This window comes from Phoxinus phoxinus (genome assembly GCF_949152265.1).
Source record: "Phoxinus phoxinus genome assembly, chromosome: 17".
NCBI classification, from domain to species: domain Eukaryota; kingdom Metazoa; phylum Chordata; class Actinopteri; order Cypriniformes; family Leuciscidae; genus Phoxinus; species Phoxinus phoxinus.
In genome coordinates this window covers 19,055,349-19,081,166 of record NC_136892.1, presented here as the reverse complement: position 1 = coordinate 19,081,166, position 25,818 = coordinate 19,055,349, and the positions used below count along the sequence as shown (strand labels likewise).

Sequence of the window (25,818 nt, the reverse complement as noted above, 5' to 3'; positions counted from 1 at the left end):
TATTAAACTAAAATGAATTTTTCATATTAGTTTTCATTTGACATATTAATACTTTATATTTTTACAGCTTGTTTTAAAACAGTTTGACAAAGGCCATATAATATCTTGTTTACTTCAGACCTTATTTTGAGAGAATTAATCTCTTTGCTTTTACTTTTTTGGCAACCGTTTTACCAAACAATTATCTTATAATTGTACAATCTTAATCTTTTTCTCTTTAAAATCAACACTTCAGAAATTCAATATAACGTGTTATTTCAATCTGTAAAAATGTTTACCAAGATTATTTCAACTGAAACTAAACCTGAACTGAACCTTTCGTCATGGACACACCCTGAAAGACGTGCCTTTATATAGACCCGCTCTCAGAAGGAAGTGATCAGCATTAGAAGCAACATCAGAGGTAAGGTACCACTTTGTTTTAGTGAAAATCTATTTGCTTTTTTTGGTCATTATGTTTATATGGCCAAAATGATTTTATATTGTAAATATAAATTACTTCTTGATGACATTTTAGTGTGCTTGTCTATATGCCCTTTTTTGTAAGTCTTTTTGCTAGTGATCTGGTAAAATTCTGAGCTTCTATTAAATTGTTCAAGATTTGATTTGTCCAGTTGCAAACATGTGGGCTGAAGATGACTTGGGTCCAGGTGCTCCACCGTGTCTTGAGAGTTACATAGAACCAGTTGAGGGTAAAGTCTACAGAATGTACCATGGCACATCAAGGGAGGATGCTGAAAAAATCAAAGTCTCTGGCTTCAAACCATCTTCTACAGGGATGCTTGGGCCTGGCGTCTACCTCAGCCGAGATCTACAGAAGGCCTCCAGGTACCCTCTGAAATTACCTGAGAACCAGAAAGTGGTTCTGAGAGTGAGGGTCAATGTTGGGAAAGTAAAAAAGATTGATCGTCAAGATCATCCGTTGCAGAAAACCTGGCATAATCATGGGTATGACACTGCTTGGTGCCCTCCAAACTGTGGGATGGTGCGAAGCGATCTTGAGGAAGACTGTGTTTGGGATCCAAAGCGAATAACAGTCATTGATGAAATACGCCCAAACAAGCAAGCATATGGTGTCTGCCATGAGCGTTATTAAGTGTGTTCCCATGAAGTTTGGAATTCTGAAATATTTTTTTAAAATGTTATACCAGCTGTTAAATTTAAACTGCCCATGTGCTTTGAAATGATGATCATATTGTACAACAAATTCTGCTGGGTATGAATAAATTGAACTTACTTCATGCACAAATCTTTGTTTTTGTTTTTTTACATTGTTTATAGTTAATTAATATAGATAAATATGGCTAGATATATACAATAAACCGTCATGTAAAACAAAGGGCAAATTTCAGGAGAACCCAGCATTAACTTTCAATATATTTATCCAGCCAGCAAGCAAATGTCAGACATTTTCTTCTAATAAATTTTTTTTAATAAAACTGGCTTTTTAGGCAATATATGATAACATTGACACATATTTCACACTGATCCTCTTCTCTTCCTAAAATTGAAATCCTGAGGGCTTTGACCTTTTCATTCCCAGATGAAATGCAAGCCAACATTTATCTAAAATGGTAAAAAGGCTCTGATCATTTCCTATCCCATCAAACCCTATCAACCTTGAATATCTTCATAATGTATATTTTTCATCTGCGTTAAAAAAATGTAAAATGGGGAATTATTGATAAAAACAAAGGTCCATTTCATTTTAGACCACAACTTCAAGAGCTGTCTAGTTGCGCATTGTTGCGATCCTTACAGAATCACTAAATAAGGAGAGTCGATTACCAAAATGAACGATCTAAACTAAAGCCACAGGCATCGACACGAAGGACAAGAAACTGTTACAAAGTCCAACGCAGCCCCAGAGCAGACTCTCTTCGATAGGAAACATGCAGCTTTTGTAAGGGGACGAAGAATTCCTGCACGCCGGTGCTCCCAATCACGACGCAATCAGCAATAGGCTAACCTGCAAAACAATACAGACGCAACACACACACACACACACACAAAACAAGGAACGGCCGACAGGGACATCACACCATATTTTGCATATAAACAGCTTCTTGCTGGCTGGGAAACTTCACAGGATGCCAAGCAGGAAAAAAAGATAAACTAGGAAAACATTGATATAGGTATTTCTGTTTTTTATACTTTGTAGCTACTGGCGGTATTAATATTTCAGTTTAGATGTGCTTGCTTTTCTCCCAGATTTTTCAGTGGTAAATAGGTCTATACTGCAACACTTATTTTCAGACTTTCAGAAAGCCTTGAGCATTTTTACAGTGAGTATTGTAGAGATGGGCAAATGAAGCCTCATGAAGCACTGAGTCTTTCCCCTGAATGTTCCGGGAAAAGATTCGAAACATCAGGAGTGTTAAACAGCGCCATCTTGTGGCAGGTCAAATTTATAGCAGTGCGCAGCGTGGTTGTTTTGTAATAAAATAAAAGCCTGACAACGCTAAATGTTCAGTTTTCTGATAATATAATTCACATATTAAAGTGTGGCAATTAATTAAATGTAACAGTTATATTAATAGGCTTACTAGCCTAATATAAAAATACCAAAAGAGTTGCTTGATGCAAGTAAATGGTGGTCTAATTATTTTATGGTTTCTATGCTGTTTATAATATGACAGAATATATGATCATGTAACATAGGCTATGCTTATTTATATATATATATTTATAAAAAAAAGACTTAAACTTCCAAAAACCCGTATAGGCTATGTGGGTTCAAACATTTCGACACGCAAAGTGCAGCATTTAGGTGACTGGAAAGAAAGTGAGGCTTTGATCGTTTTTCGTTGATCACGTGTTTCTCTGAAAACAATACGCGCTCCGACACGGAGCTTCATGAGATTTTCATTAAATCTCTTCATTTTTCATTTTTCTGCGAACTCGATACGCGCTTTGAAGCTTCAGTTCAAATGTGACATCACTAGAGTAGGCGGGCCTATTGACTTACAGCAAGAGTCAATGTGGCAGATTGTTAAATTCTGAAAAGTGCAACTAAATAACTTGTAGACAAAGTGAAAAAGCTACATTTTTTCAATATTTGCTTATTAATTGATTGCATTAATTCTTGTTAATAATTGTTGCATTACAAGATTTCAACAGTAAATCAAAATGGTTACAAAGATACAGCAGAATTTCAACTGCAGAACAATATATTTTATTAAATAGAAAACCTTTATTTATTGTTATAGGCCTACTCTTAAGTGCAACAAAAGATTACATTACAAAACACATTTCATTACAGTAAAAATTCAAACTTTCATAAGTATGATGTTTGGCACAATCTGTTGCTGGTGTTGATGAGTTATAATCAACTAAACTTAACCATATTAATCTGATCAAATTAACCACAAGTGCTGTAGGCCTAATAAGCAGAATTTAATTCCATTTGGTAAATGTTACATTTACCGTTTTGGTTCACTATCCAATATCATTAATAACATATGGTTCAATCTATCAGAAAACAACAAATTTAAATTTAAAATAAACTGATTAAAACAGTAATTTTGAATAGTCTTGTGTAAATATAAAGTTAACAACCTACCATTTGATGTACATTTCCCCAGTGTTGGTTTGAGAGAAAAAATACATCAAGTATAATAATAAGTTGTATTTATTAAGTGCCTTTAACAAAGCTCAAAATCACTTTACAGATTATATTTAATTAAAGTGTGTCGGGTTACTTCCCTTTCCTTCTGCAAACATGATTCTTCATGAAGGGGCATATGGATACTTTGCAGGCCCAGCATTTCTCCATTGTGTGTTTATCCTGTGTTTGCATTCCACAGCCTTTACACAGCTTCAGATCTTTCTCCTTTGGGTCCTGCGATTGGCTTTTCTGCTTTATGAGACTCTCCAGAGAACTCTTAGCACTGGAGTCTGTGCAATGGGCTATCCCAATCACAGTGAGTCTCTTTGGGTCAAAAACACAGTCCTCCTCAAGTCCCAAAACAGAGGCAGGTAACCAGGCCGTATCATATCCGTTCTGATGCCAAGAGGTCATCTGGTTCAGGCTTTGCTTGTCAAACCTTTTCACTTTACCCACTCTTACTCGTAGCTTAAACACAACTCTGTCATTGGGAGCACATGCTGGATAACCCATTGCTTTGTTAATGTCCCGACTACAGTAGACTCCAGGACCCAGAGTTCCCCCAGCAGAGGGCCGAAACCCTGATGATATAATAGCTGGGGCATTGGTTTTGAGTGTCCCATGGTACATAGTGTAGCCATGGCTCTTTTTGGGTTCTTGACCTGGTTTAAGGTGCTTTGATTTATCACAGTATGTCGTCCATCCACTGAATTCCACTGGCATTTTGGCACTTACACAACAGTATGCGATAATAATGATCTTTGGATGCTCCTTTTTGAGACTGCAGTTCCTACACAACACAAATTTAAAAACAATCAAAATTGTAAAATGTTCAAATAACCCTTTAAAATATGTTCAGTTAGCCAAGATCTATGATTACTATTCTGTATTGTTTCATCATGTAAGTATTTTTTTTCTTATTAACCCTTAAACAGGCAAGAGTGGAAAATTATCAGCAAAAAATCATTTCAATGTTGGCTTAAGCCAAGCACAGAATATTTTAACCAAGTCATGTGACTCCCCAAACAGGCTCAACTATGATAATGATAACAGAGAATTGGATGAAGAATTCTCTCATGCCTCCTACAAGAGATTAAAGAGTATCCTGTGGTGCACATTGCCTGTTTTGTTTAAGGGTTAAAAAATAAATATATTGTTGCCATTTCACTTGATAAGCAGTGTATCCCCATCTGTTTATTTAGCAGCAACAACAAGATTTATAGCACAGCGCTTTGGAGGACGATATGGTAACAAGAATATTCGACACCGTTTAAAAAAAAACAGACCTAAGAATAAGATCAATACCACGTAGGCTATTTTACATAAAACATAAAGCAATTTACCAACCTTGTTTATGCTTTGCTTACATTAAGAAAGAGAATTCCACATCCACTTCCTTACATTTATCTTTGCTAACTGCGTCATGAGCTGGGAGCTAACGCACGCACACATGCTTTCACTTTCGTTTCATGAACAGACTAAACACTACAAATACCAGTCATATTTTATTATTATGATTATTACGATTTGTATGGAATGCATGCATAAAATGACCACACTCCCGTCCCTTTAAAAATACTGAAATAATAGATACGTCTGTAAACATGGGTCAGACGCTGTGCGTAGCCAATCAGGTTTCTGGAGACTCATATTTTTTGCCTGTCAATCATTTTGAGCATTCACAGTAATCATTCCATATACGGGAAGCCGAAGCTAAACCAGGTGTTACGGATCAACTGGGGATCATGTTAACTGGGGACGCGCGCGTGCACGCAGACAGTTTTACCTGGATTTCCAGCAGATGTTAAACGGATACAGATTCGTCACAGCGAAATTTTCACTGAGCAGATTTAAAAGCTTTCCACGTTATTGTTAAATCTTTGTATCATATTAGTAGTGATGGCCAGATCGAGGCTTCGTGAAGCAATGAAACAGTTGAACCAAATGGTCCATATTGTTTCGAGGCTTCGAATCAATCCGACACCCGTCTCCACGGTGACACCTAGTGGTCACTTGCAGGTGTTGATCCTGAAACAACCTTGACGAGCCATTAAAATTGTTGTTTTTTTATTATTGTACTTTTCTAATATGTGAATCTTGTAACCTATAGGCTCCTCACTGTGCATAATGTTATTTTGGTCCTGCAAAATGAATATTAATAAAATAAATCAAGCCACAATGTCTCACTTTTTTTTATATTTTTATTCAAAAATATTAATTTCTCTGCTGTGGAAGGACTTAGCCTACTTTTTTTACAGATAATTTCTCCAGCCTTTGAAAAAAATCCTCTCACAAGGGACACTTGTTGCTGGAATGCAAAGATATTTTTTAGCCATGACATACAAATGAGGAAAGATTCCTGCTCTCTCTTTCCAAGTTAGTGGATCATGAGTTCTGGGCAAATACGCATCGTTGATGTATTTTTTCACTTCCACTGTGGCATCAGCTGTAGCATTGTGTATCATCTGGGTTTGATGGATACGACGAGTATCAAAAAGTTCCCATAAACTGTCCTGTGTTTCTACTGGTGTTGATGGTGATGGGTCTGATGTTGACATTTCTATCCCTATCTTTAATCTATCTATGTATCTATTAATCTAGCTGTCTATATATACTATATATATTTATATCTATGTATCTATTAATGTGTCACTATATGTATACTCTGTCTCTAGCCTATCAGTCAATGTGTTGTGTAAATTTAAATGTAAGCCTAAATATAACTAAACAAATCGCACTATAAATGTCACTATATCACCAAAAATCCGCTATCTCAAAATCAAACTCCTCTCACATAAACCCACGAGGTCAATATGCGTTGATTTCACTTTTATATAGATGTGCGATCGTGTGGTCTGTTCCCGACCGTGTCAATCAAACGCTGATTCGGCGGATCACACCTGATGAAACATTTAGTGAAACACTTCGAGGCTTCGTTTGGCCATAGTCACGTGACATGGGTGTTTTGAATCACGCTTCGGATCAGTGTTTCGAAACATCTGCGCTTCGGGATCTCGCAAAGCTTCGGAACGACTGTTTCGCGTCAGCCATCCCTACATATTAGGGCTCTGTTGTTTACTCTGTCACTGTTCTGCTGTATGTTTCAGACGCATTGAAGGGAAGTTTTAATGTGTTTCAATTTCGCGACACACAGACCACGCCCACATTATTTTGTTACATTCGTTTCAATGAAATTCGTATCTGATGACAACTGTAAGTAGATTAAATAAATTATGCTATTGACAATGTCTTTGTAGTGCGTGTGTATTCGCAGATTGTTGTTATGATGCCAATTTGTGGCTTAATTTAAATTGAACAGCAATACTGCTGTGGTTAAAGGGACTTGTCAAGCATTTTTTTTTTTTTTTTTTTTTTTAATGTTGCTGAGGAATGAGTTAAAGCATAAAGCATACAGTACACTCCATAAATGTTCCTAAAGAGTGGTGAAAATTTATAAGCCATCGCTTATGGATCCAGTGAATTACTACCCACAGCATTTATTTAGGGGAATGTTCAACAAACATATTCATTAGCTAATAGGTATGAAAGCAACAATAACAAAATAAAAATAGGCAAATACATGTGTATGCATGCAGGACAGCTGTATTTGCTGTGAAGGTCTGACCACACAGTCCCACCATCCACATTCTGAACATTCAATCTAAGGAAGGAAGAATAAACTATAGAATAACATGTTAATGAAGAACAGTTACTTGTTTTGCAATGTATATGTATACATTTGTATTGATTGTAAAATTGCCATTGGCCAGTTTGGCCTTTATACCTACACTGCTCTCCATTTAATCATGTCATATTAGTAAATACATGTCACAGTTGTATTACCTTTTTATAGTAAGAACAATTTAACACACCATACCCTTCATTGTGAAACTTCCACATCTCCTCTTTATATAATAGTGTTCATTTCTTGAGCAGCTATTATATTGGTAATCCTGCAAAGTTTTTGATTTGTCTAACTTTAATTGCATACATTTGCTGTGGCAGTATATGTCCTAATAAAAATGACACCAGTTACAATAATGACACTTAATTTAATAAAGACCTTTTAATCTGTTCATAACGGTTAGCAGACGACAACAATGAAAGCACATGATGTGATGAATAACAAGTAAAGAGAATATGTTAATGAGATTCATGGTACTAGTCAAATGAAAAGAACTGCCATAAATCAACTTTATATTACATAAAAAGAGGCCCAACACAACATTTTATTTTTAAAACTGATATACCATTGTGTCATATTTCTAAGAGGTCAGCAAAAAAGTACACAAAGCATTTCCTATTGTAGAGAGGGTCATGCTATTCATGTGGTGATACGTGAATAAGAGGTTAGTGATGTTGTATGAATATTAGCCATAGAGAATATCAGTTTATATTTGTAATAATTCATCATCACTCTATCATATGTTCTGCTTATTCCAGTAATACAATTTGTGGTTGCCATGCACTCTGTGTTTTTCACAGGACTTTAATCACATAAAGACAAAGTGTTCTCTACATGTCCAATACAATACATTATATATACAATAGTGTAATCCAAAGCGACTTAAATCGCATTTCAAGGTACACATTTTAATTTCCTATTAGTTCTTGCTTTCCCTGGGAATCAAACGCATGACCTTGGTGTTGGACGCACCAATGCTATACTGTTTGAGCTATTTGAGAAGATGCAGTATTAGGCCTACAGAATTGTTGTGAAAGAAGAGGAGTCAAAATTAGTTTTTATTTTATAAATCTGTTGAAAATGTTACAAGTTCATGAGATAATTAACTGCATGACCCATAGCTGCTTTATGTCCAGGGAAAGGATACGGAGGTGTCAGAGCTGGTTGTAGCCTACATAATCAGCAGAGTAAAATAACCGGATTAGTGTTTTTATATAAAAATAATAGATCCATTATAAATTAGGCTATATATGCAGATAAATAAATGCAACTTGTTGGAAATTTTTTTTTAATGACTTTGCAATTTATGTTTCTTTTAGGTAGCTTAGCGATTTTAACTTAATCTACATCTGTTGTTATTTGTGATTAGAACTCATGACAACACTAAAGAAAATATGATACACTAATATTGAGAAAAAAAAATATTTACACGTCTTCTGAAGTGCGCTGACAAGTCTTTTCATCCAATGAAACCGAATGCCCCTAGGCGTGGTTTCTGAGCTTGACACTAAAGTATGTTAAACTTCTTTGAAATTGCGTCAAATACGCAGGAATATACACTGCAAAAACAAAGCGCTTTATTCGCATACCAGTGCATATTCGCATACAACTAGTTAAATATTAGTTTTTAATCGGTGATCCGTAAAATAGGGCATGAATCTGTCGGCGTTTAACATCTGCTGGAAATCCAGGTAAAACTATCAGCGTGCACGCGCGCGTCCCCAGTTAAAGGAGAACTCCGGTCAATTTTAACATTGAGCTAAATTTTTAGTAAATTTGGAGTGCTGTCAATACAGAGAACAACGACAAAAATCGGTGTTGCCTACACCGTGTTATCCTATTTTTAAAATTTGCACCCTATTGACTTGAATGGGGCAAGTTTTAAACCTGCTTTTATCCTCTTAACATCTTTGATGTGTCATTACAAGTGCCCAGCCATGTGAGTGATTCCTTCAGAGTGAACACGAGTGAATCTGACTGCAGTAGATGTGAAAGATATGAATAAAAATGATGTTAATTCAGCCAGCGCAAATACCTGTATTTAGTTCCTGTTTTCGGTGGAAGTCCAAAGTAGTCGATTGTCGAGTTCACGCGCGTGATCATAGTAACTAAACCTATGCGCGTGAACTCGACAATTTGTTCACTCGTGTTCACTCTGAAGGAATCACTCACATGGCTGGGCACTTGTAATGACACATCAAAGATGTTAAGAGGATAAAAGCAGGTTTAAAACTTGCCCCATTCAAGTCAATAGGGTGCAAATTTTAAAAATAGGATAACACGGTGTAGGCAACACCGATTTTTGTCGTTGTTCTCTGTATTGACAGCACTCCAAATTTACAAAAAATTTAGCTCAATGTTAAAATTGACCGGAGTTCTCCTTTAACATGATCCCCAGTTGATCCGTAACACCGGCATAGATGAACTTTTAGAGGCGTTCTCCTGTACGGGTGGTGTAAAAGCCGTCTGATTGACATGCAAAGTGACCAACCACAATTCGTTTAGTTTAACGAGGAGTTTGACGTCTGAGACTGTACTTTTGTAGGCTAGCTACATCTCAGTACACTTTGATAAGGGATCATTCTCCTGTGTTAAAGTCTTGTTTAGTTATCTCCAGTTAAAGCTGATGGCTATTTATTAACATCTTGGCATTAGTAGGCTAAAGGACAACTGAACTTTTATTATTTTATTTTATAACTTTCTAAGACGACATTGATAGCATCTTAAAACAAACGAAACAAATAAAAATGATACCCTATTGAAAATATTATTATTTTCTTTTACACAAACATTAGGCAGTGTTACAAGGGAACTGAGAGGAAAATGTGCTGGGAAAACCACAATTAAGCTAACAATTATGGGATTTGTTTATTTATCTACACATTAATGAACACAAACTGTGTGTGGTGCATTTTATTCAAAGCATTGATGGCACTATCATTGTAACTTTTCTACTTTTCTAAGTAGCAGTATAATTACTTGATATAACATTATCAACAATGGTGGTACCCCTTAATAGTCAAGAACCCTAAAAATACTTTTCGCACACAGGACATGTCTTCAGTTGGCTAGACATGTAAAAAGGCATAAAGTAAATAAATACCATCATAGAGCTAGCAACATTTACTTTACAGTAAAGGCAGAGCATGTCGATTGAAGAGCATTTAAAAAAAAAACTCAAATTTGCAGCAAAATCTATAGAAATACTTTTAGAGTCTGAATACAATGCTTTTGTAGCTGACTGTTTTTAAAGGCTTCTTATAGATGTATGATGCACAGAGGAACCAGGAGACTGAGCCAAGGATAACCCAGCAGAAACACACTGGTGGCAGAGCAGGGCTGGATGCTCTCTAGAAGGCAAGGACAAATTCAGGTTTAAGCAGAGCAAATATTCATTCTAGTTGTATGTATAAATGTATCTTAGTTCAGCTATTGTACCTAATTCAACAAATAGAGTCTTCTGGATCTTGGTCACTTTACAAATGAAAGTTGTATTCTCAGTGATGGTGAAGCTCATAATGATCAGCCTGAATCCGTATGGTTCAAGCTCTGTCACTATTGTGTTGTGCCTGAACTTGGGTTCAGGCATGATTCCAGAGATGTTTGTGCTTATGATGGTCTCCTTTTGGCCTTTGGACATGGAGAACTCATAGTCTGTGTGGTAGTTGGGTTTGGGCTCCAGAAGGCAGTCCACTCTGAGGTCATTATCTTCCTCTTGGCATACTGAAATTACACTCTCCTCGTCCTGACACGACACTGGGCTCATCAGAACTGGAGATGAGAAATCATGAGGCCCGTAATTTAGATATTTACCATATGTGATCCTGGACCACAAAACCAGTCACAAGTCGCATGGGTATGTACCCGTACAATACATTGTATGGGTTAAAATGATCGATTTTTCTTTTATGCCAAAAATCATTAGGATATTAAGAAAAGATCATATTCCATAAAGATATTTTGTAAATTTCCTACCGTAAATATCTAAAACATGTATTTTTGTGAGTGAATGCAGCATAATCATGAACATAAATGGACAACTTTGAAGGGGATTTTCTCAATGTTTTGATTTTTTTGCATCCTCAGACTCCAGTTTTTTAAAATAGTTGTATCTCGGCCAAATATTAAGTTCTATCTTAACAAACCATACATCAATGGAAAGCTTATTTATTCAACTTTTAGACCATGTATACATCTCAATTTAAAAAAAGAAGTACTCATGTGACTGGTTTTGTGGTCCAGGGTCACATATATGCAATGCATGATGCTTTGTAAAACAAATTGTAAATTAGTTCAGCAGTACACATTTATTTAAACATATACACCAGTTCTCCTATAATATCCTGGACACTCTTTTAAATTGAAAAGAGTGTCAATTCTCAATTCGAAATTGAGTCTGTAAATCTAAAGAAAAAAAAAATCCTCTTTTGTGAAGAAAGAAAATCAAACAAGTCTGGCAAATGTTTTGGACCATTGAGCAAATGATTAGTTTAATTTAAAGTTTTAGAAAGTTATATAAGAATATAACTTAAAATAGGAGAATAAGCTGTTATATTTTCATTGTGAAATGGTAAAAGCATTAGGAAAACATCTTCATAATCCTCTTACCTCCCAGAAGAAGAATCCACCCAAACATACAGTTAAATGTGTTCATTACAAAGCTCTAGGTAGAAAAGAGGAGAGAATATAGTCATTCTGTTACATATCCCAGAATCACAACATTTAAACATGATGACCATCTGTAGTGGCCATTGGATCTAGCCTGAAATCGTGAGGGGGGAAAGGAGGAAAGCACACTGTTAAACAACCCTTCATTTTTTTTCATCAAGTCTTGTTGTCAGCCATGTGGACCATCCATGAAACTGTGCTCTTCAGAGAACAACAACAGTGCTGTAGCTCCCCCTAACGGCCTAAGAAAGCACTTCACCCAACAACATGAAGCACTGCACTGCAGTGGACTGCAGCAGCCCCTCCCATCTGTGCTGCGCTAATGCAATGTTTCAGACCAAAACATACAAAAACGTATGAGATAGGCCTATTTCTATGTCCACAAAAATCTATTCACCTTCCTGAAGCAAAATACCCAGATGATAGGCCTTTGACAGCCTTAATGAGCCCAATGTCCTTATTTAATGTAAAGTAAACAATGCAGTAGCCTACAACACAGTTTGACTTACACTTGTCTGACAGCACAGAATATACCTTCTTTTTCATATCATTAAAGCTGATCTTTGTGTAGTCCTTAATCACAGGCCAAATCTTATTAGGAAACAATCCTGGGACATAATTATATTGTTGTCAGAGCAAGCATGACATAATAGTTTCCAGACATTTACCTTTCAGAGACTTTATGTTCGTGCTGTTTTAATCCCAGTCTGTGATGCTTTGGCAGGTGACCCTATCCGGTGATTCATAAAGCTGTGGAGAGTGGAAGGAGAAGAAGGAGGGAGGATCTGAGAGAGGAGAGAAAGAGGTTTGTCTCCCCCTTTTGAGAGAACTAGAAAATGCTTTCTAACCAACATTTTACCACATCGTATGCAGTTTCCCACAATTTGAAATGATTTAGTTGGATGAGATATGTCAGGTAATTTCAAGTATAACATGTATACATTACAAAATGTTTCAGTTTTTGTTATCACACTACCATTCAAAAGATTGAGGTCCGATTTTTTAAAAATTTTTGATAGACGTCTCAATAAAATGCTGCAATTACTTGATCAAAAATACAGTAATATGGTGAAATATTATTACAATTGAAATAACTTTTATATTTTTATATAATTATCTGATATAATTGTAATTCAAGTGTGGTACTTTGATAGGATGCCACCTTTGCAATAAGTCAGTTTGTGAAATTTCATCCCAGCTAGATATTCCATTTAGGAACAGCAATAACAAGAGGAAGACTACGTTAAAGGGGGGGTAAAATACTTCGTTTCAGTCAATCTCATGTTAATCTTGAGTACCTATAGAGTAATAGTGTGTCCTTCATATCTCCAAAAAGTCTTTAGTTTCATCATATTTATAAAATAAAAATACAGCTTTCCGATTCTATCCGGAAAAAGCCGAGGTCCTTGATTCTGGGCGTGGGCGGAGCTATAGAGTCAAGCGGGAGCGCGTGATACCGTTGTACTTACATGAATGGGGTGTTTTATCACTGGGACCGCGCCAGGTTTTAATTGCAACCGGTTTGCAAATCCAGCGACGGCCTGGGCCTTGTTAATAAAACATTCGTCACTGAAATGACCAGAACACAAAACCGCACTTGCCGAACTCCTTTGCTGTCCCGGAAATACAAACTGCATCCACTGTTCCAGTAACACTGGGTTCTTTGGGAAGCTGAACAAGGTAAACTTCCCTCCCTCACATTCCAAAACACACTTTTTTGGAGACATTCTTGACATCAACCATTCCTATTTAGCGCTGATGATGATGATTTCCGGTAGTAGCGCGTCGATGAGCGCGGTCTTTCTCTCCTCTGGTCGACGTGTGCGTGAACGCGCTTTTCCGAGAGCAATGCTTGTCGGTACACGATCCGTTCCATCTGCACGATCCGTTTCACGCATGCGTAGTAGACGCAGTAGAAAACGCGCATGCGCAAATGATAATTCTGTTTTGCGACGACTTATGACACTGCACGATGTGTTCCACGCATGTGTGTGTGTGTGTGTGTGTGTGTGTGTGTGTGTGTGTGTGTGTGTGTGTGTGTGTGAGAGAGAGAGAGAGAGAGAGAGAGAGAGAGAGAGTGTGTGTGTGTGTGTGTGTGTGTGTGTGTGTGTGTGTGTGTGTGTGTGTGAGAGAGAGAGAGAGAGAGAGAGAGTGTGTGTGTGTGTGTGAGAGAGAGAGTGTGTGTGTGTGTGTGTGTGTGTGTGTGTGTGTGTGTGTGAGAGAGAGAGAGAGAGAGAGAGAGTGTGTGTGAGAGAGAGTGTGTGAGTTTTTTTTTTTTTTTTTTACTTAAATAAAGATATTCAAATGTACTTCAGTACTGTCCACCTCTGGTCTCATGTCACTTCTATGTGCACACATGCTTCTTTTCAAGTCATATCCATTGTCAGTTTGAAATACTCTATAACGTTTCCCCAGACTTTGTAGTTCTTAATGGAAGTGCAGATAGTCACTTATGGTCCTTCTGTAAACAACATTGAAGGGATTATTTCCCTCATTTAGATTATATAATATATATTAGCCTATATACAGACCCATACTAATACAAAATTACTCAACTTAAAAGTTAACTACTATTAGCAGCTTTTAATAAATAAATACAAATACAAACCGTCTTTGACGACCAAAACACTAAGTTAAGCCTAATACCATACAGCAATGAATCGCAAAGGAGAGTAACCTATGGAGAAAACTGATCATGTATGTTCATGTAACAACTCCTTTATTGTTTTGGATTGGCAACCACGTAAACATCGAAATTTTAAACACAATACAACTAACGTTAAACAAATATGCCGCAAGTTGTGCCGCCTGGCCATCAAGTGTTTCATCGCATGCGCGGTACCGATAGTGTAGGAAAACCGTGACGTTTTCTACCACGTAACTACGCGCATGCGTGAAACGGATCGTGCAGGTGGAACGGATCGTGTACCGACAATGCTCATATAAGGAGTTCCACTCTGGTCTACGTCATTAGATCTACGATAGAAAAAAAACAGCCGAAACGTGTTGCAACCCGGAAGTATGATTTTCAGCACAGAAATTATCTGTTATTCGTTCAAAATAACTTTTCAAACTTTGGCCATTATTAGCATGAGAATCCATCTCTTTAACACTGTAAACAACTCTGAATACATGAAACACCATTGTACCCCCCCTTTAAGTCACAGAGCGTGGTCACAGAGTTCTGCAACACATGGTGCATAAAAGTTGCCAACACTCTGCCGATTCCATAAAGAGGTGCTGGTGAAGGTTTTAATTTTGAGGTTTGTTGTTTAGTTTTGAACTATCAGAGAGAGCTTTTGCTGTAAAGTTTAAAGAAATAGGATGCTTACCTCTTGGATCACGAATTCAGACTGTGCACAAAGCTGCAAGAGTTGGGGAATATCTTTAAGCCACACCTTCAAAAAGTTGGAAACCCCCTTTTTAAGTTTCGTTTCTTTCTAAAAAAGTTATAATCGGAAACAGCTGCCAGAGAGCAGCAGAATGTGTTTACCTTAAGTCAAAATCTTGTTTTGAATTTCACAATTTCTTTGTGCTCCTTATTCATCCCGTCTTCACTTTCACATCATTTTGTACAGTTAACTATAGCTTTACAGTCATAAGACAACAGCTGCTCTTAAATAAAATATTTTAATTCACAATTCAGAGTTAGGATCGGGGGGGTATATCTAATAATGAGTGATTATAATCAAGCTATTAATCAATATTTTTCCTTTTACATGTTAATTGATTTGACTGACTTCTTTAAGCTTATGAGATTTATGTAGTTATAGAACTATATGTCTGTTTAATGGAATGTTTTTGAGAGAAGGACCCAACATGTGTTGACATATAGCTAACAAAGACAGCCGAGGTCACGTGGTTAATTCGCCTGTTGTATACTGTACATGACCACTTCTTAATTAAAGCATTAAATACACTTTTCGATATTAAATAGAGGATGATAATGGAATATCATCTGAATCTCTCACTGAGAGAAAGAACATAATCTGAATGTTTTGGGAAACTTTCCTGCGAACAAAGCTCAACTAACTCCAACCTTGAAGAATCTGTGCATCTGTGTATGTATGTGCACTATACAGACTTTCTTCGACATGCTGGCGCAAAGACGTGACCTCGAAGTCTTGTGACCTCGGAGGACCACTCCGAGTCCTGGTGTCAGCCATACAGACTATGGAGATACAATAATTCACCTTTATTTGTGCTTCACAACATTTGCTCATTTCGACAGCTTCAGGCAATGCTTTTTCTCAAGAGTCTGTACAGTAGATACTTGGGTGAAACTCTTTCCAAATGAAGAGCACTTATACGGTTTCTGTCCAGTGTGAATTCTCTGGTGTTTTTTCAAGCTGGCCAATGTAGTATAGCTCTTCTCACAGTCAGAGCACACATAAGGTCTCACAGCAGAGTGGATACTCTGGTGCACTTGTAAAGTTTGGAGTAGAGAAAAACGCTTTCCACAAAAAGAGCAAAAGTGAGGCTTCACAACAGCTTGAAGTTTAATGTGTCTGCTTAACTCTGATGACACAACGACACAATGACGGCGAAGATGATTCTTGAAAGCGCTTTTGCACCTGAAACTCCTTCCACACTGAGTGCATGTGAACGGTCTTTCTCCTGTGTGAATTCTCATGTGTACAACAAAAGATGATCTATATAAGTAACTCTTTTCACACTGAGTGCATGTATAACACCGTGTCCTAACTACACGCGACGCGATAAATTCCAGCGACAGCAAGTGTGTCTGTCCACACTAGACGCGACGCGACTGTGAGACGCCACACGTCAATCAAAAATCACAGCCATTCAGAACAGCGTGTGGGCGGAGTCTCTCTGTGAAAGCCCACTGCTGGAACGCACTCGCATTGGAAATGGGTAAGGACATAATCAAATCAAGAAATAACATTATTAAAAATCAAAACATTAACTAAATATACTCATTGACTAATTTTGTTATGAAGTACAGTTGTATGTTTGCATAGAATTCAGTTTGAACGCTATATTATATGCTTTCAAAATCTGAGGTAAATTATCCATTATCGCTTGTGGCACAGTGACCTATTTTTAACTAAAAATAAATAATGTGTAACGTTACTCATAACCAGTGTAATCTCTTTATATGTCAGTTTATTCAATCTTGTTCATAGGGAAATTCATATCCATCCCGTCTGTGTGGGCGGATCTGTCAGCCGCGACGTCGCAGAAATAGGAACCGTTTCTAAATTAGAAACTTCGCGTGTCACCGTCGCGTCTGGTTAGGACAAAAACTCTGATTAACATGGAAAAGATACCTTTTATCGCGTGTCGCGGCGTCGCGTCGCGTGTAGTTAGGACACGGTGTAAGGCTTCTCTCCAGTGTGAGATCTCATGTGTGTCTTAAGGGTTGCTTTAAGTGTGTAACTCTTTCCACACTCGGGGCAGGTGAAAGATCCATTTCCAGCTTGTTTTTTTTGTGAAATTCTCATCAGCCTGTGAAACGACAGTGTATGCATCTTCAGTTTTGAAATACTGAGGTTTTTGTAACAGATGTTTGTCTTCGTTTTTATATGTCAGTTCTCCGTCTTCATTTGTGAAATGATGGTGTTTGTCTTCATTCACTTCCATTGGATCTAAGTTAATTAAATGACATTAAAAAAGGACAAAAATAAATAAAGTTCATTCTTAAATAAACGCCTATCTGGTTTACTACTGGGTCTACTAGTAGCTAGTTTTGTATTGTTATTTTGTCAGTTTTCATCTTAATGTTCCTCATCAGTCATTAAAGAGAATGAAGGAAAACACCAACCTATTTGTTCCTCTTTCATCTTTTATTCTGCAGGGTTCTTCCTGCAACAAAGAATACAACATATACTACACGCAAAAAAAAAAAAAAAAAAAAAAAGATTAAAAAGAGGGTTATTATCCATGGAATTATAAAATGAACTAAAGCGTATTATATATTTTATATATAAATGGCTATATATATATTTTACACAAGAAGTATTACACAATTAAAGAAACTTCAACAACAACTTTGCTGGCCAGAAGGACTTTTTTTGTCGAAGAAGCCAGACTATGTCACTGAATTTATTATTCCAAAAACTTGTATTTTGCGTTGTGATTTTTGTCCCTTAGCAGCGTCCGTTCAGTGACGTAATACATAAACAAGATGGCTACGTCCACAGACATTAGCAAAGGTGCTGCGTTCTCCAAGGCAGATTATCTTAAACGGTATTTATCAAATGATGAAGCTGGCAAGAAGTCTAAAGAAAAGAAGACCAAGAAGAAACGGCCGAAACCCACGGGGAGAGGGTAAATATGATCAGACACACTTAACAGAAATGCAGATTTTAGCTCTCTGTATCTACATTAATCACTGAACATAATGACATTGTGGCAGTCTCAAATGTTGGCTTAATACACAGCGGTTAGGAAATAGTTTGTCAAGTGCCCAAGCAGCTAAATTGTCATTATAATCTACAGGATGAAAATTGTTGATGATGACATTGATTGGAGGCAACTTGCTCTTAACGAAGATGAAAATAAAGACGAAGACGAAGATGATGAGGCGCCTGTGGTGTGTAGAAGCACGCTTTACCTATTTGAAGCTTTTGTAACACTTTCATAGCCAAAATAAATACTGAGTCTTTTCTTTAGAATGGTACTACCTTGGTTTTTAAACATGTACTGCATGCATGAATCTGCAACAGTGTTAACTTAAATGTCGTTTTTAGATTGCAGACATGATAGATGAGCGCCCAGATGAGATTAAGCAGCTCGAGGTATTTCGAACCAGCAAGTGGAAAGTGTTGGGCGGTAAGACTTTGACTTATTGTGCTTGTGGGGGATTCATATGTCTGAGAAAACATCTGGGATTATTATTATTATTATTTTTAAATTCTAGAAACAGAACAGAACGGCTTAGGCTGTCGAAAAACTCCACTTTTTATGCTCACCATCAGATTAAAGTGGAACAAACATGTATTATGATTTATTAAATAATGTAAAACAGAAGCATGTGTACTAGTTGGGTGTTTTTATACACTACTGTTCAAAAGTTTGGGGATGGTAAGATTTTTTAAATGTTTTTGATAGAAGGATTCTTTTATGAATAGAAAGTTAAAAAGAACAGCATTTATTTGAAATGGAAAACTTTAGTAAATATAATCTTTACTGTCACTTTTGATAAATTTAATGCGTCTTTTCTGAATAAAAGTATTAATTTATTTACAAAAAATATGGGTACTATACGGTGTCTTTTAGTCCCGTATAGTCATCCCTGATTGGTCTTAACCCCAGTGACGGGTAGGTTTAGGGGCGGGGTTAGGGGTTGGCCACCGTGTGGTCCGGATAACCGTATAGTACCAAAATATGTATCTCACTGACCCTAAACTTTGGAACGGTAGTGTCTGAGTATATATATATATATATATATATGTTACAAAAGCATGCATATATACAAACACACACACACTCACTCTAATTTGTGTCTTAGCAACAGAGCAAGATCTCCAAGAAACTCAGGAGTCCACATTAGATGGAGGGTAACTGTCCTTTCTTCTTTTGTTCTTATTCTTATTAAAATCATTACTGAATAGGGTGTATAATGAATGTTGCTTTGTTTAGTTTGGACACTGACAGAGTGCGTCACGACTCACCGGAGAGTTCAACTGTACCGAGGGGGCAGGATGATTCCCCTGACCTCTCGCCCAAGAGGCCTCGGCACGACTCGCCGAATCTCTCACCTCTGAGAAGAGATCGTCATGATTCGCCAGACCTTTCACCTCAGAGACACAGAACCGAGAACAAAGACAGATGGCACGACTCCTCGTCACCTTCAAGAAAGAGCCTCAAAAGCTCACCCTCCAGAACCCAAAAGCAGCATGATAAAGGTATGAAAATCCATCCACCAATCAGAAACAACATTTACACAATGAATGTCATCAAAATAATTGAGCTTTTATTAATCTCTTCAGGGTCCCCACACAGAAAAAAGGCAAGTGCTGCTTCTTCAGGTGACCTTTCGCCGCCCAGAAGACGAGCCCGGACAGGCAAAGGCTCAGACTCCGATCAGTCCCCACCTCGCAGACGTCCTCGTGTGCGACGGGGCTCAGATTCCGATCAATCTCCACCCAGAAAGAGAGGCCAGGGTGCAAGAGGTTCAGATTCAGATCTCTCTCCTCCCAGGAAGAAGCCACAGGGAGGACGTGGATCGGACTCAGACCTGTCTCCACCACGGAGGACACACTCTCCTGATGCAGTAAGTTCATGTTTAAGGATCCTTCCCAGCAAACAAATTTACGTTGTGGCAACGTCTCTGGCACGTTGCATTTCTGCTATGGCAACGTCGCTGTCTACGTGCTCGCAACATTGTAACAACGTAGAATTGTAAGACGCGACACGGCTGTAGCAACGTTGTTACGCGACATTCAGCAACAGAGTTGACGTTCTGACAATTTTTTATATGCTGCTAGATATGCCTATAGATATCCCCCATTTAGTATTTTGTTAGATAATTATATACTTTTTAAATATTGTTTATCCTTATTATTATTGAATGGGGCTATCAGTAAAACCTAATTATAACCTGCAAGTGTACACTTTGAAGAGTAAAAATGACAGAAGGTTTTGTTAATTAAACTTTATTAAAACTGCATATGATAATCAAATTGCACTTCCAAAAGTCATTCATTTGTGAAAAAAGAAAAAAAATGAAATAAACGAACGAACGAATATACAAATTTATTTTAAGTATAATAAATAAAACATAAAAAGCAAAGGCAGATCAGAACATTTAATGAACAAAACTGGGTTCTGTATGGCAGACAGTAGTAGAAAGCCGGCCGATAAAGGTCGTAACCGGGGAAACATCCACAAATCCAGAGGAGCAAAGAAACTAATGAGACTAAATCAAATCAAATGAAAAACTAAAACAGTGCGAGCGAGGCTACATTAGTCACATTAAATTAAAGTTGTAGGTTGTGTTTGATAGCTGAGGCTAAATTAAACGCAATACTCGCGTATCCTTGCTCGATGATGAATGAGCACACAATGAGCCCAACAGGTGGTTGGAATTTAAAAGGCTGATTTTCCCGCTTCAAGGCAGTGACGAGTACATTATGTAGTCCAGTGGTTGTCCAGATACCCTATGCACAACCTTAAGCAATGGCCCTGAACGGTGGTTTAATGTCAACATTGTGACAACGCTGTAACAACCTTCACCACACAACGTACCGGTAGTTAAAGCAACCTTTTGGCCATGTTGTTAAAACGTTGTTAGAACGTTGGCACAACGTACCCGACCTTCTGTGTTTGCTGGGTTTATATTTGTGCAGGGATGCAAAACTCAATTCCTGGAGGGCCACAGCCCTATAGAGTTTAGTTCCAACCCTGCTCCAACACACATACCTGTAGTTTTCAAATACGCCTGAAGGACTTTATTAACTGGATCAGGTGGATTAATTATGGTTGAAGCTAAACTCTCCACGGAGGACTAAAGTGTAAATTCCATAAAGAAGTTTTACACCTGTGTATTAATAGTTCTCAACAAGGGAACCTACTTTAAAGGAGTGGTTGATTATGATTTCACTTTTTAAACTTTAGTTAGTGTGAAATGTTGCTGTTTGAGCATGCACAACATCTGCAAATTTACGACCCTCAAAGTTCACAGCAAAGGGAGATATTTTCTTTTAAAGAAATTGCTTTTTAAGGACTACAACAAACGGCTGGTAGGGACCACACAACATTCCTCCCGGGTTAGTGACATCACCAACCCTAGAATTTACATAAACCCCGCCCCCGGAACACGATTTATAGATTATCAAGACAGAATATGCTAATCAATGACCAGAAGATAACTACACATAAGCTACCTAAATTCATTATCTAACCATTCAGAAATGAAGGGGGCCTTCTAGTTAAACCAGTTGAGAACACCTGCTTTAAATAATGCTGATTACGCAGCAAGTACCGCCACCGGTAATGTATAAAATAAATATGACCCTTTTCATCATTTAAAATAAATGTTTTTCCGTTTGCTGTGCCTATAAGAAATACCCCCTTTGTGGATTAAATAAGCAACAGCGTTCATAAAATAAATGAACTTTTCAGTGGATCTCACATGAAATATACACAATTTTTCTTCTTCTTTTGAAATGAAGATGCAGTTTGGATCCTTATGTTGAGAATTTCACTGTTCTTCCTTACAGGCCCCTCGAATGCTGTCTGGTGGAGCTGCAGGGCTCGTGTCTGTCGACATTTTGAGGAAAGAACAGGAGGAAATTCGCAGAAAGGAAAAACGCAACAAGCCTCTTGAAGGTTTAATGAAAACCCATTGATAATTGTTGTGTATTGTAAGTGTCGTTTTATTTTATAACATTCATTATGTCACATTGCTCTCTCAGAGGCATCCAGAAATGCAGAGACGATATTTCGAGACAAGTCGGGTAGGACACGTGACCTGGAGAGGGAGAGAGGCGAGTTTAGCAAGAAAGCTGCAGAAAAGGCAGAGAAGGATGAAAAATATGCGCAATGGGGAAAAGGGTGAAGTCTATTTAGCGGTGTTCAAATACAGATGTTTTTTCGGTCTGTGACTTTTTCCGTCTTGTGACTTTGACATCTGTGCTGTCCTTTTTCAGGCTTGCTCAGGGTGAAATGCAGCAGCAGAACTTAACCGAAGCCATGCGGGAGGCTCAGAAACCACTGGCAAGACACATTGACGACGAAGACCTCGATCGGATGCTGAGGGAGCAAGAAAGGGACGGAGACCCGATGGCGGCTATGCTTCGCAAGAAGAAGGTCAAAAATGCTCAATTAAAAGGAATCAAAGGTGAAAATGAGGAATAATGTCCAAATTGGTGCTAGTGATCCTTGCAGTTAATGATTTATCTGAAAACAAGCCCAGATCACAGTAGTAATTGTAATAATGTACATGTGAATGTTTTTCACCAGAAAAACCTCGTTACAAAGGTCCGCCCCCACCTCCGAATCGTTTTAACCTTAATCCAGGCTATCGCTGGGATGGAGTTGACAGGTAAGAGGTTTAGATTGATGAATATCAGCTGGTTTGTAAGCATCTTAATGTTAACCTAAGAAAATGGTTTAATTTACTTTTCCTATGATCCTTTAGGTCCAACGGTTTTGAGCAGAAGCGGTACTCTAGGATTTCAGATAAGAAAGCCGTCCAGGACATGGCGTACAAGTGGAGTGTGGAAGACATGTAGATGTCGATGGAGATCCAAATGTGTGTATAGAGATTCATGATGTAAAAACTGACTTGTCTAGAATTAGGACAGTTCCCTCATGAACCAAAAAGCAAGACATTTTGTGTGCAGTTATCAGTCCTACTATGTACAAGAAACATACTTTCCTAATTAAATGCTACTTTTTTAATAAAACTTGTTGCGTTGAACTTTATCAATGTCATTTCAAACCCCACATTTTTAATTAACAGAACAAATAATGATGGCGGCCACATTAATAATTACCGGTATACCTCAAACATTTCAATATATACTATATATAGTGGAGTCAAAAACACAAAATTAAAAGTCTAAAGTCATGAAAGCTAGGCTGAAAACAAATGCATGAAGGAACTATAAAAGCACTATAAGGATTCTCTCTGGCCTTCATCTGTTCTTTTGATTCGGGCAGGGGCTGGGCGGCCGTGCACAGAAACATCCCAGCCTGGGAAAGCCTCTTGCTGCACTGTTCTGTATTCGGCTCTATAGAAAAGAGATTTCAGTTGATAACTTTAACAATATTTTCAGTTCAGATTTGAATTTAAAAAAGAATATAAGTTCAGTGGTTGTGTACTTGCCTCATTGAAGTGTTGATCGCCAGGTTGTCAGGATGAGGCACGACCTGATTTCTCCTAACATAGATTCTCTTTGGGACCGGGAAGTCCTGCTGGTAAAGAGAACATCTCTGTGCTTGGCCAGGTCTGTTGTCTCTTGCTGGGACTTTTCCCTGCCACGCAATTGGAGCGCCATCTAGGTTATAAGAAGGGTAATCCTCCCTGTTTGTTGTACTGAAGCTCCTGTCCCCTGCAGTTATGTAGAGATAATAATGTTTGGCTCATAGAGTTTCAAAATAGGTGTTCCAATTTGCCTGAAATTAATTCATCCTAAGTTTACAAGAGATGGTTTATGGATTATATTTATTGTAATTGATACTAATTAAATATTTTTCAGAATTCCAATGAGTATGCACAGGGTTTTTAAATATTTAAAAATATACAATTATGTCTACAGTGTCACACGATCCTTCAGAAATCATTCTAATATGCTGATTTGCTGCTCAAGGAACGTTTATTAATATCAGTGTTGAAAGAAGTTGTCACATTTTTATTGTGGAAACGGTGATACATGTTTTTTTCAGGATTTTTGTTTAATAGAAAGGTCAAAAGAACAGAAGTGTAAAATTAGAAATATGTACATATTAGCAATATATAAATAAATATTGCATCCTTGCTGAATAAAAGTATTTGATTTTTATCTGTCCCAAACTTTTGAATGGTGTTTATAAATGTTTCTCTTTAAAATGTATCAATTTTTCCAGCCGTCTAATTTGGTCTGCCAAGGAAATCGTTTATTTAATAACGTACTGAAGTTCGGTGAAATAAGTCAAGAAACTATGTAAACCAATATTTGGCTTATATCTCCAAAATAGGTTGGTTAAGTTTACATTAGATGGTTTGTTGCTTCTCTAATAGATCCTTAACTGATTATTTTTCCAAATGTATATGATTTTCATACCGTCTAGAGTTAGGTTGCACTGTAGGATCTTCTTTGGCTCTACCTTTGGGCACGGTTTGGGTCCAAATTCCCTTTCTGTTGTGGTAACCATCTTTTCCCGCTTATCAGGGTAGAGCAGCAAGCCTGAAAAGAAGATCTGACAGCATTTGTTTTCTTCTAAGTGGCACTCGGGTGTGTAAACATGCTTTAGTTGTCTAGTATGTGAATGACATGTGCCATATGTCTGACGGAATTAAAAAAAAAATGAAAATGAAAGATTTCTTGTTCTACGTGTTACCTGCTAATGAAGGAAGTTCTCCCACCATTGGAAAGGCTTGTGGGTGTTTCGACACCATTTGACCATTTTTGAGAAGCAATAAATCTTTTCTACGCTGACGACCAAATGGGATTCTGAGAGCTGGTCTCTGCTGTTTGCTGATCGTCTTTTCATGAGTGGTCATCTTTGAATTACTATTGAGTGAAATGTAAATTTTTATAAAAAACGTTATACATTGTTGTTGATTCAAATGATTGAAGCAGATTTTAATCCTGCTTTAAATTCTCAGAGACTTGCTAATAAGAAACTTGTTTACAGATCTACAACCAGCTTTGAAAACACTAGTGGTATATACTTCAAATTAGTTATTGGCTGATTTCAATGCCTTTTGAAGAGTTTAACAATTTTTACCTTGTTCTCTTACAATTAAAAGTAGTGATTTGAAACTCACCTCATGCATGACACATTTTCTTTGCATAAATTTGATTCCTGAGAAGTTTAGCTTCTGATTTTTGTCACATTCTTGCAGCACAGTGGCATGTTTGGAAAGCGCTGTTACACTCAGTTAGTGGCTGTTTCCATGGCTGCTCTATTCTTTAGAAAGCCTGAAGGGTGATGGACTCAGCTCAAGAACAATGAGTGTTCTGTAATAAATACCGTAGACTGACGTGGCGCTGCATGTGCTTGTGCTCAGCATGAGACTCTTAGTTTAATTAAACCCGAATAGAACCTGTTGGTTTCAGTGTCTTCATATCTATGCTTAAAAACTGCTCAATTTCTTAATACATGATCCCTCTTATGTTTTTGTTTGGCTTGATTATTTCCAATTTCTAAAGAATATGTTCCAGAAATGTTCTTTTCCTGTATC

At 37.4% G+C, this 25,818-nt stretch overlaps 4 protein-coding genes across 13 annotated transcripts; 1 reads left to right on the top strand and 3 right to left on the bottom strand.

Moving 5' to 3' along the window:
• The first annotated feature begins 2,000 nt into the window (after positions 1 to 2,000).
• bud13 (BUD13 homolog) lies at positions 2,001 to 23,349 on the top strand. 3 transcript variants are annotated; one of them, XM_079585458.1, is made up of 13 exons: positions 2,001 to 2,135; positions 12,685 to 12,765; positions 18,075 to 18,251; positions 18,423 to 18,516; positions 18,674 to 18,755; positions 19,435 to 19,483; positions 19,566 to 19,831; positions 19,916 to 20,199; positions 22,148 to 22,256; positions 22,343 to 22,481; positions 22,577 to 22,767; positions 22,890 to 22,971; positions 23,068 to 23,349. In XM_079585458.1, the coding sequence occupies exons 3-13, from the start codon at positions 18,109 to 18,111 to the stop codon at positions 23,159 to 23,161; spliced, it is 1,533 nt and encodes a 510-aa protein (XP_079441584.1). In that variant the 5' UTR covers positions 2,001 to 2,135; positions 12,685 to 12,765; positions 18,075 to 18,108; the 3' UTR covers positions 23,162 to 23,349. The 3 variants fall into 3 exon arrangements, with proteins under 3 accessions (XP_079441584.1, XP_079441585.1, XP_079441583.1); XM_079585459.1 differs by lacking the exons at positions 2,001 to 2,135; positions 12,685 to 12,765 and adding an exon at positions 13,409 to 13,640 and having other exon boundaries at positions 19,441 to 19,483; XM_079585457.1 differs by lacking the exons at positions 2,001 to 2,135; positions 12,685 to 12,765 and adding an exon at positions 13,416 to 13,640.
• Positions 2,900 to 5,102, bottom strand: LOC306984267 (uncharacterized protein). 2 transcript variants are annotated; one of them, XM_079585471.1, is made up of 2 exons: positions 4,975 to 5,102; positions 2,900 to 4,397 (listed from the first exon to the last, which is right to left on the bottom strand). In XM_079585471.1, coding segments are annotated over exons 1-2 (702 nt in total). In that variant the 5' UTR covers positions 4,977 to 5,102; the 3' UTR covers positions 2,900 to 3,697. The 2 variants fall into 2 exon arrangements, with proteins under 2 accessions (XP_079441597.1, XP_079441598.1); XM_079585472.1 differs by having other exon boundaries at positions 4,955 to 5,092.
• Positions 7,657 to 15,343, bottom strand: LOC306984271 (uncharacterized protein). 7 transcript variants are annotated; one of them, XR_013794510.1, is made up of 6 exons: positions 15,293 to 15,312; positions 12,629 to 12,745; positions 11,901 to 11,955; positions 10,731 to 11,063; positions 10,131 to 10,642; positions 7,657 to 9,028 (listed from the first exon to the last, which is right to left on the bottom strand). XR_013794510.1 is itself a non-coding variant. In XM_079585478.1 (5 exons), exons 3-5 carry the CDS (start codon positions 11,944 to 11,946, stop codon positions 10,551 to 10,553), a joined length of 471 nt encoding a protein of 156 aa, XP_079441604.1. In that variant the 5' UTR covers positions 11,947 to 11,955; positions 12,629 to 12,745; positions 15,293 to 15,343; the 3' UTR covers positions 9,986 to 10,550. The 7 variants fall into 7 exon arrangements, 4 of the variants coding, with proteins under 4 accessions (XP_079441604.1, XP_079441606.1, XP_079441605.1 ...); XR_013794509.1 differs by having other exon boundaries at positions 7,658 to 9,028; positions 12,629 to 12,710; positions 15,293 to 15,317; XR_013794511.1 differs by lacking the exon at positions 15,293 to 15,312 and adding an exon at positions 13,430 to 13,838 and having other exon boundaries at positions 7,662 to 9,028; positions 12,629 to 12,710.
• On the bottom strand, positions 22,285 to 25,557 carry LOC306984268 (uncharacterized protein). The gene is made up of 5 exons (XM_079585473.1): positions 25,402 to 25,557; positions 24,972 to 25,144; positions 24,695 to 24,817; positions 23,758 to 23,983; positions 22,285 to 23,662 (listed from the first exon to the last, which is right to left on the bottom strand). The coding sequence occupies exons 1-5, from the start codon at positions 25,404 to 25,406 to the stop codon at positions 23,545 to 23,547; spliced, it is 645 nt and encodes a 214-aa protein (XP_079441599.1). The 5' UTR covers positions 25,407 to 25,557; the 3' UTR covers positions 22,285 to 23,544.
• Positions 25,558 to 25,818: the final 261 nt, after the last annotated feature.

Bases quoted from the DNA above. Each gene is read 5' to 3' on its own strand.
- LOC306984271 (XM_079585478.1), bottom strand. From the start codon at position 11,946: ATGAACACATTTAACTGTATGTTTGGGTGGATTCTTCTTCTGGGAG. The intron at 11,064-11,900 runs GTAAGAGGATTA...TCTCATCTCCAG, and splicing joins GTGGATTCTTCTTCTGGGAG to TTCTGATGAGCCCAGTGTCG. The intron at 10,643-10,730 runs GTACAATAGCTG...CTTGCCTTCTAG, and splicing joins GACTCTATTTGTTGAATTAG to AGAGCATCCAGCCCTGCTCT.
- bud13 (XM_079585458.1), top strand. From the start codon at position 18,109: ATGGCTACGTCCACAGACATTAGCAAAGGTGCTGCGTTCTCCAAGGCA. The intron at 18,756-19,434 runs GTAAGACTTTGA...TTTGTGTCTTAG, and splicing joins CAAGTGGAAAGTGTTGGGCG to CAACAGAGCAAGATCTCCAA. The intron at 19,832-19,915 runs GTATGAAAATCC...TAATCTCTTCAG, and splicing joins CCAAAAGCAGCATGATAAAG to GGTCCCCACACAGAAAAAAG.
- LOC306984268 (XM_079585473.1), bottom strand. The intron at 23,984-24,694 runs GTATGAAAATCA...ACATAACTGCAG, and splicing joins GTGCAACCTAACTCTAGACG to GGGACAGGAGCTTCAGTACA. The intron at 23,663-23,757 runs GCAAGTACACAA...TCTTTTCTATAG, and splicing joins GCGATCAACACTTCAATGAG to AGCCGAATACAGAACAGTGC.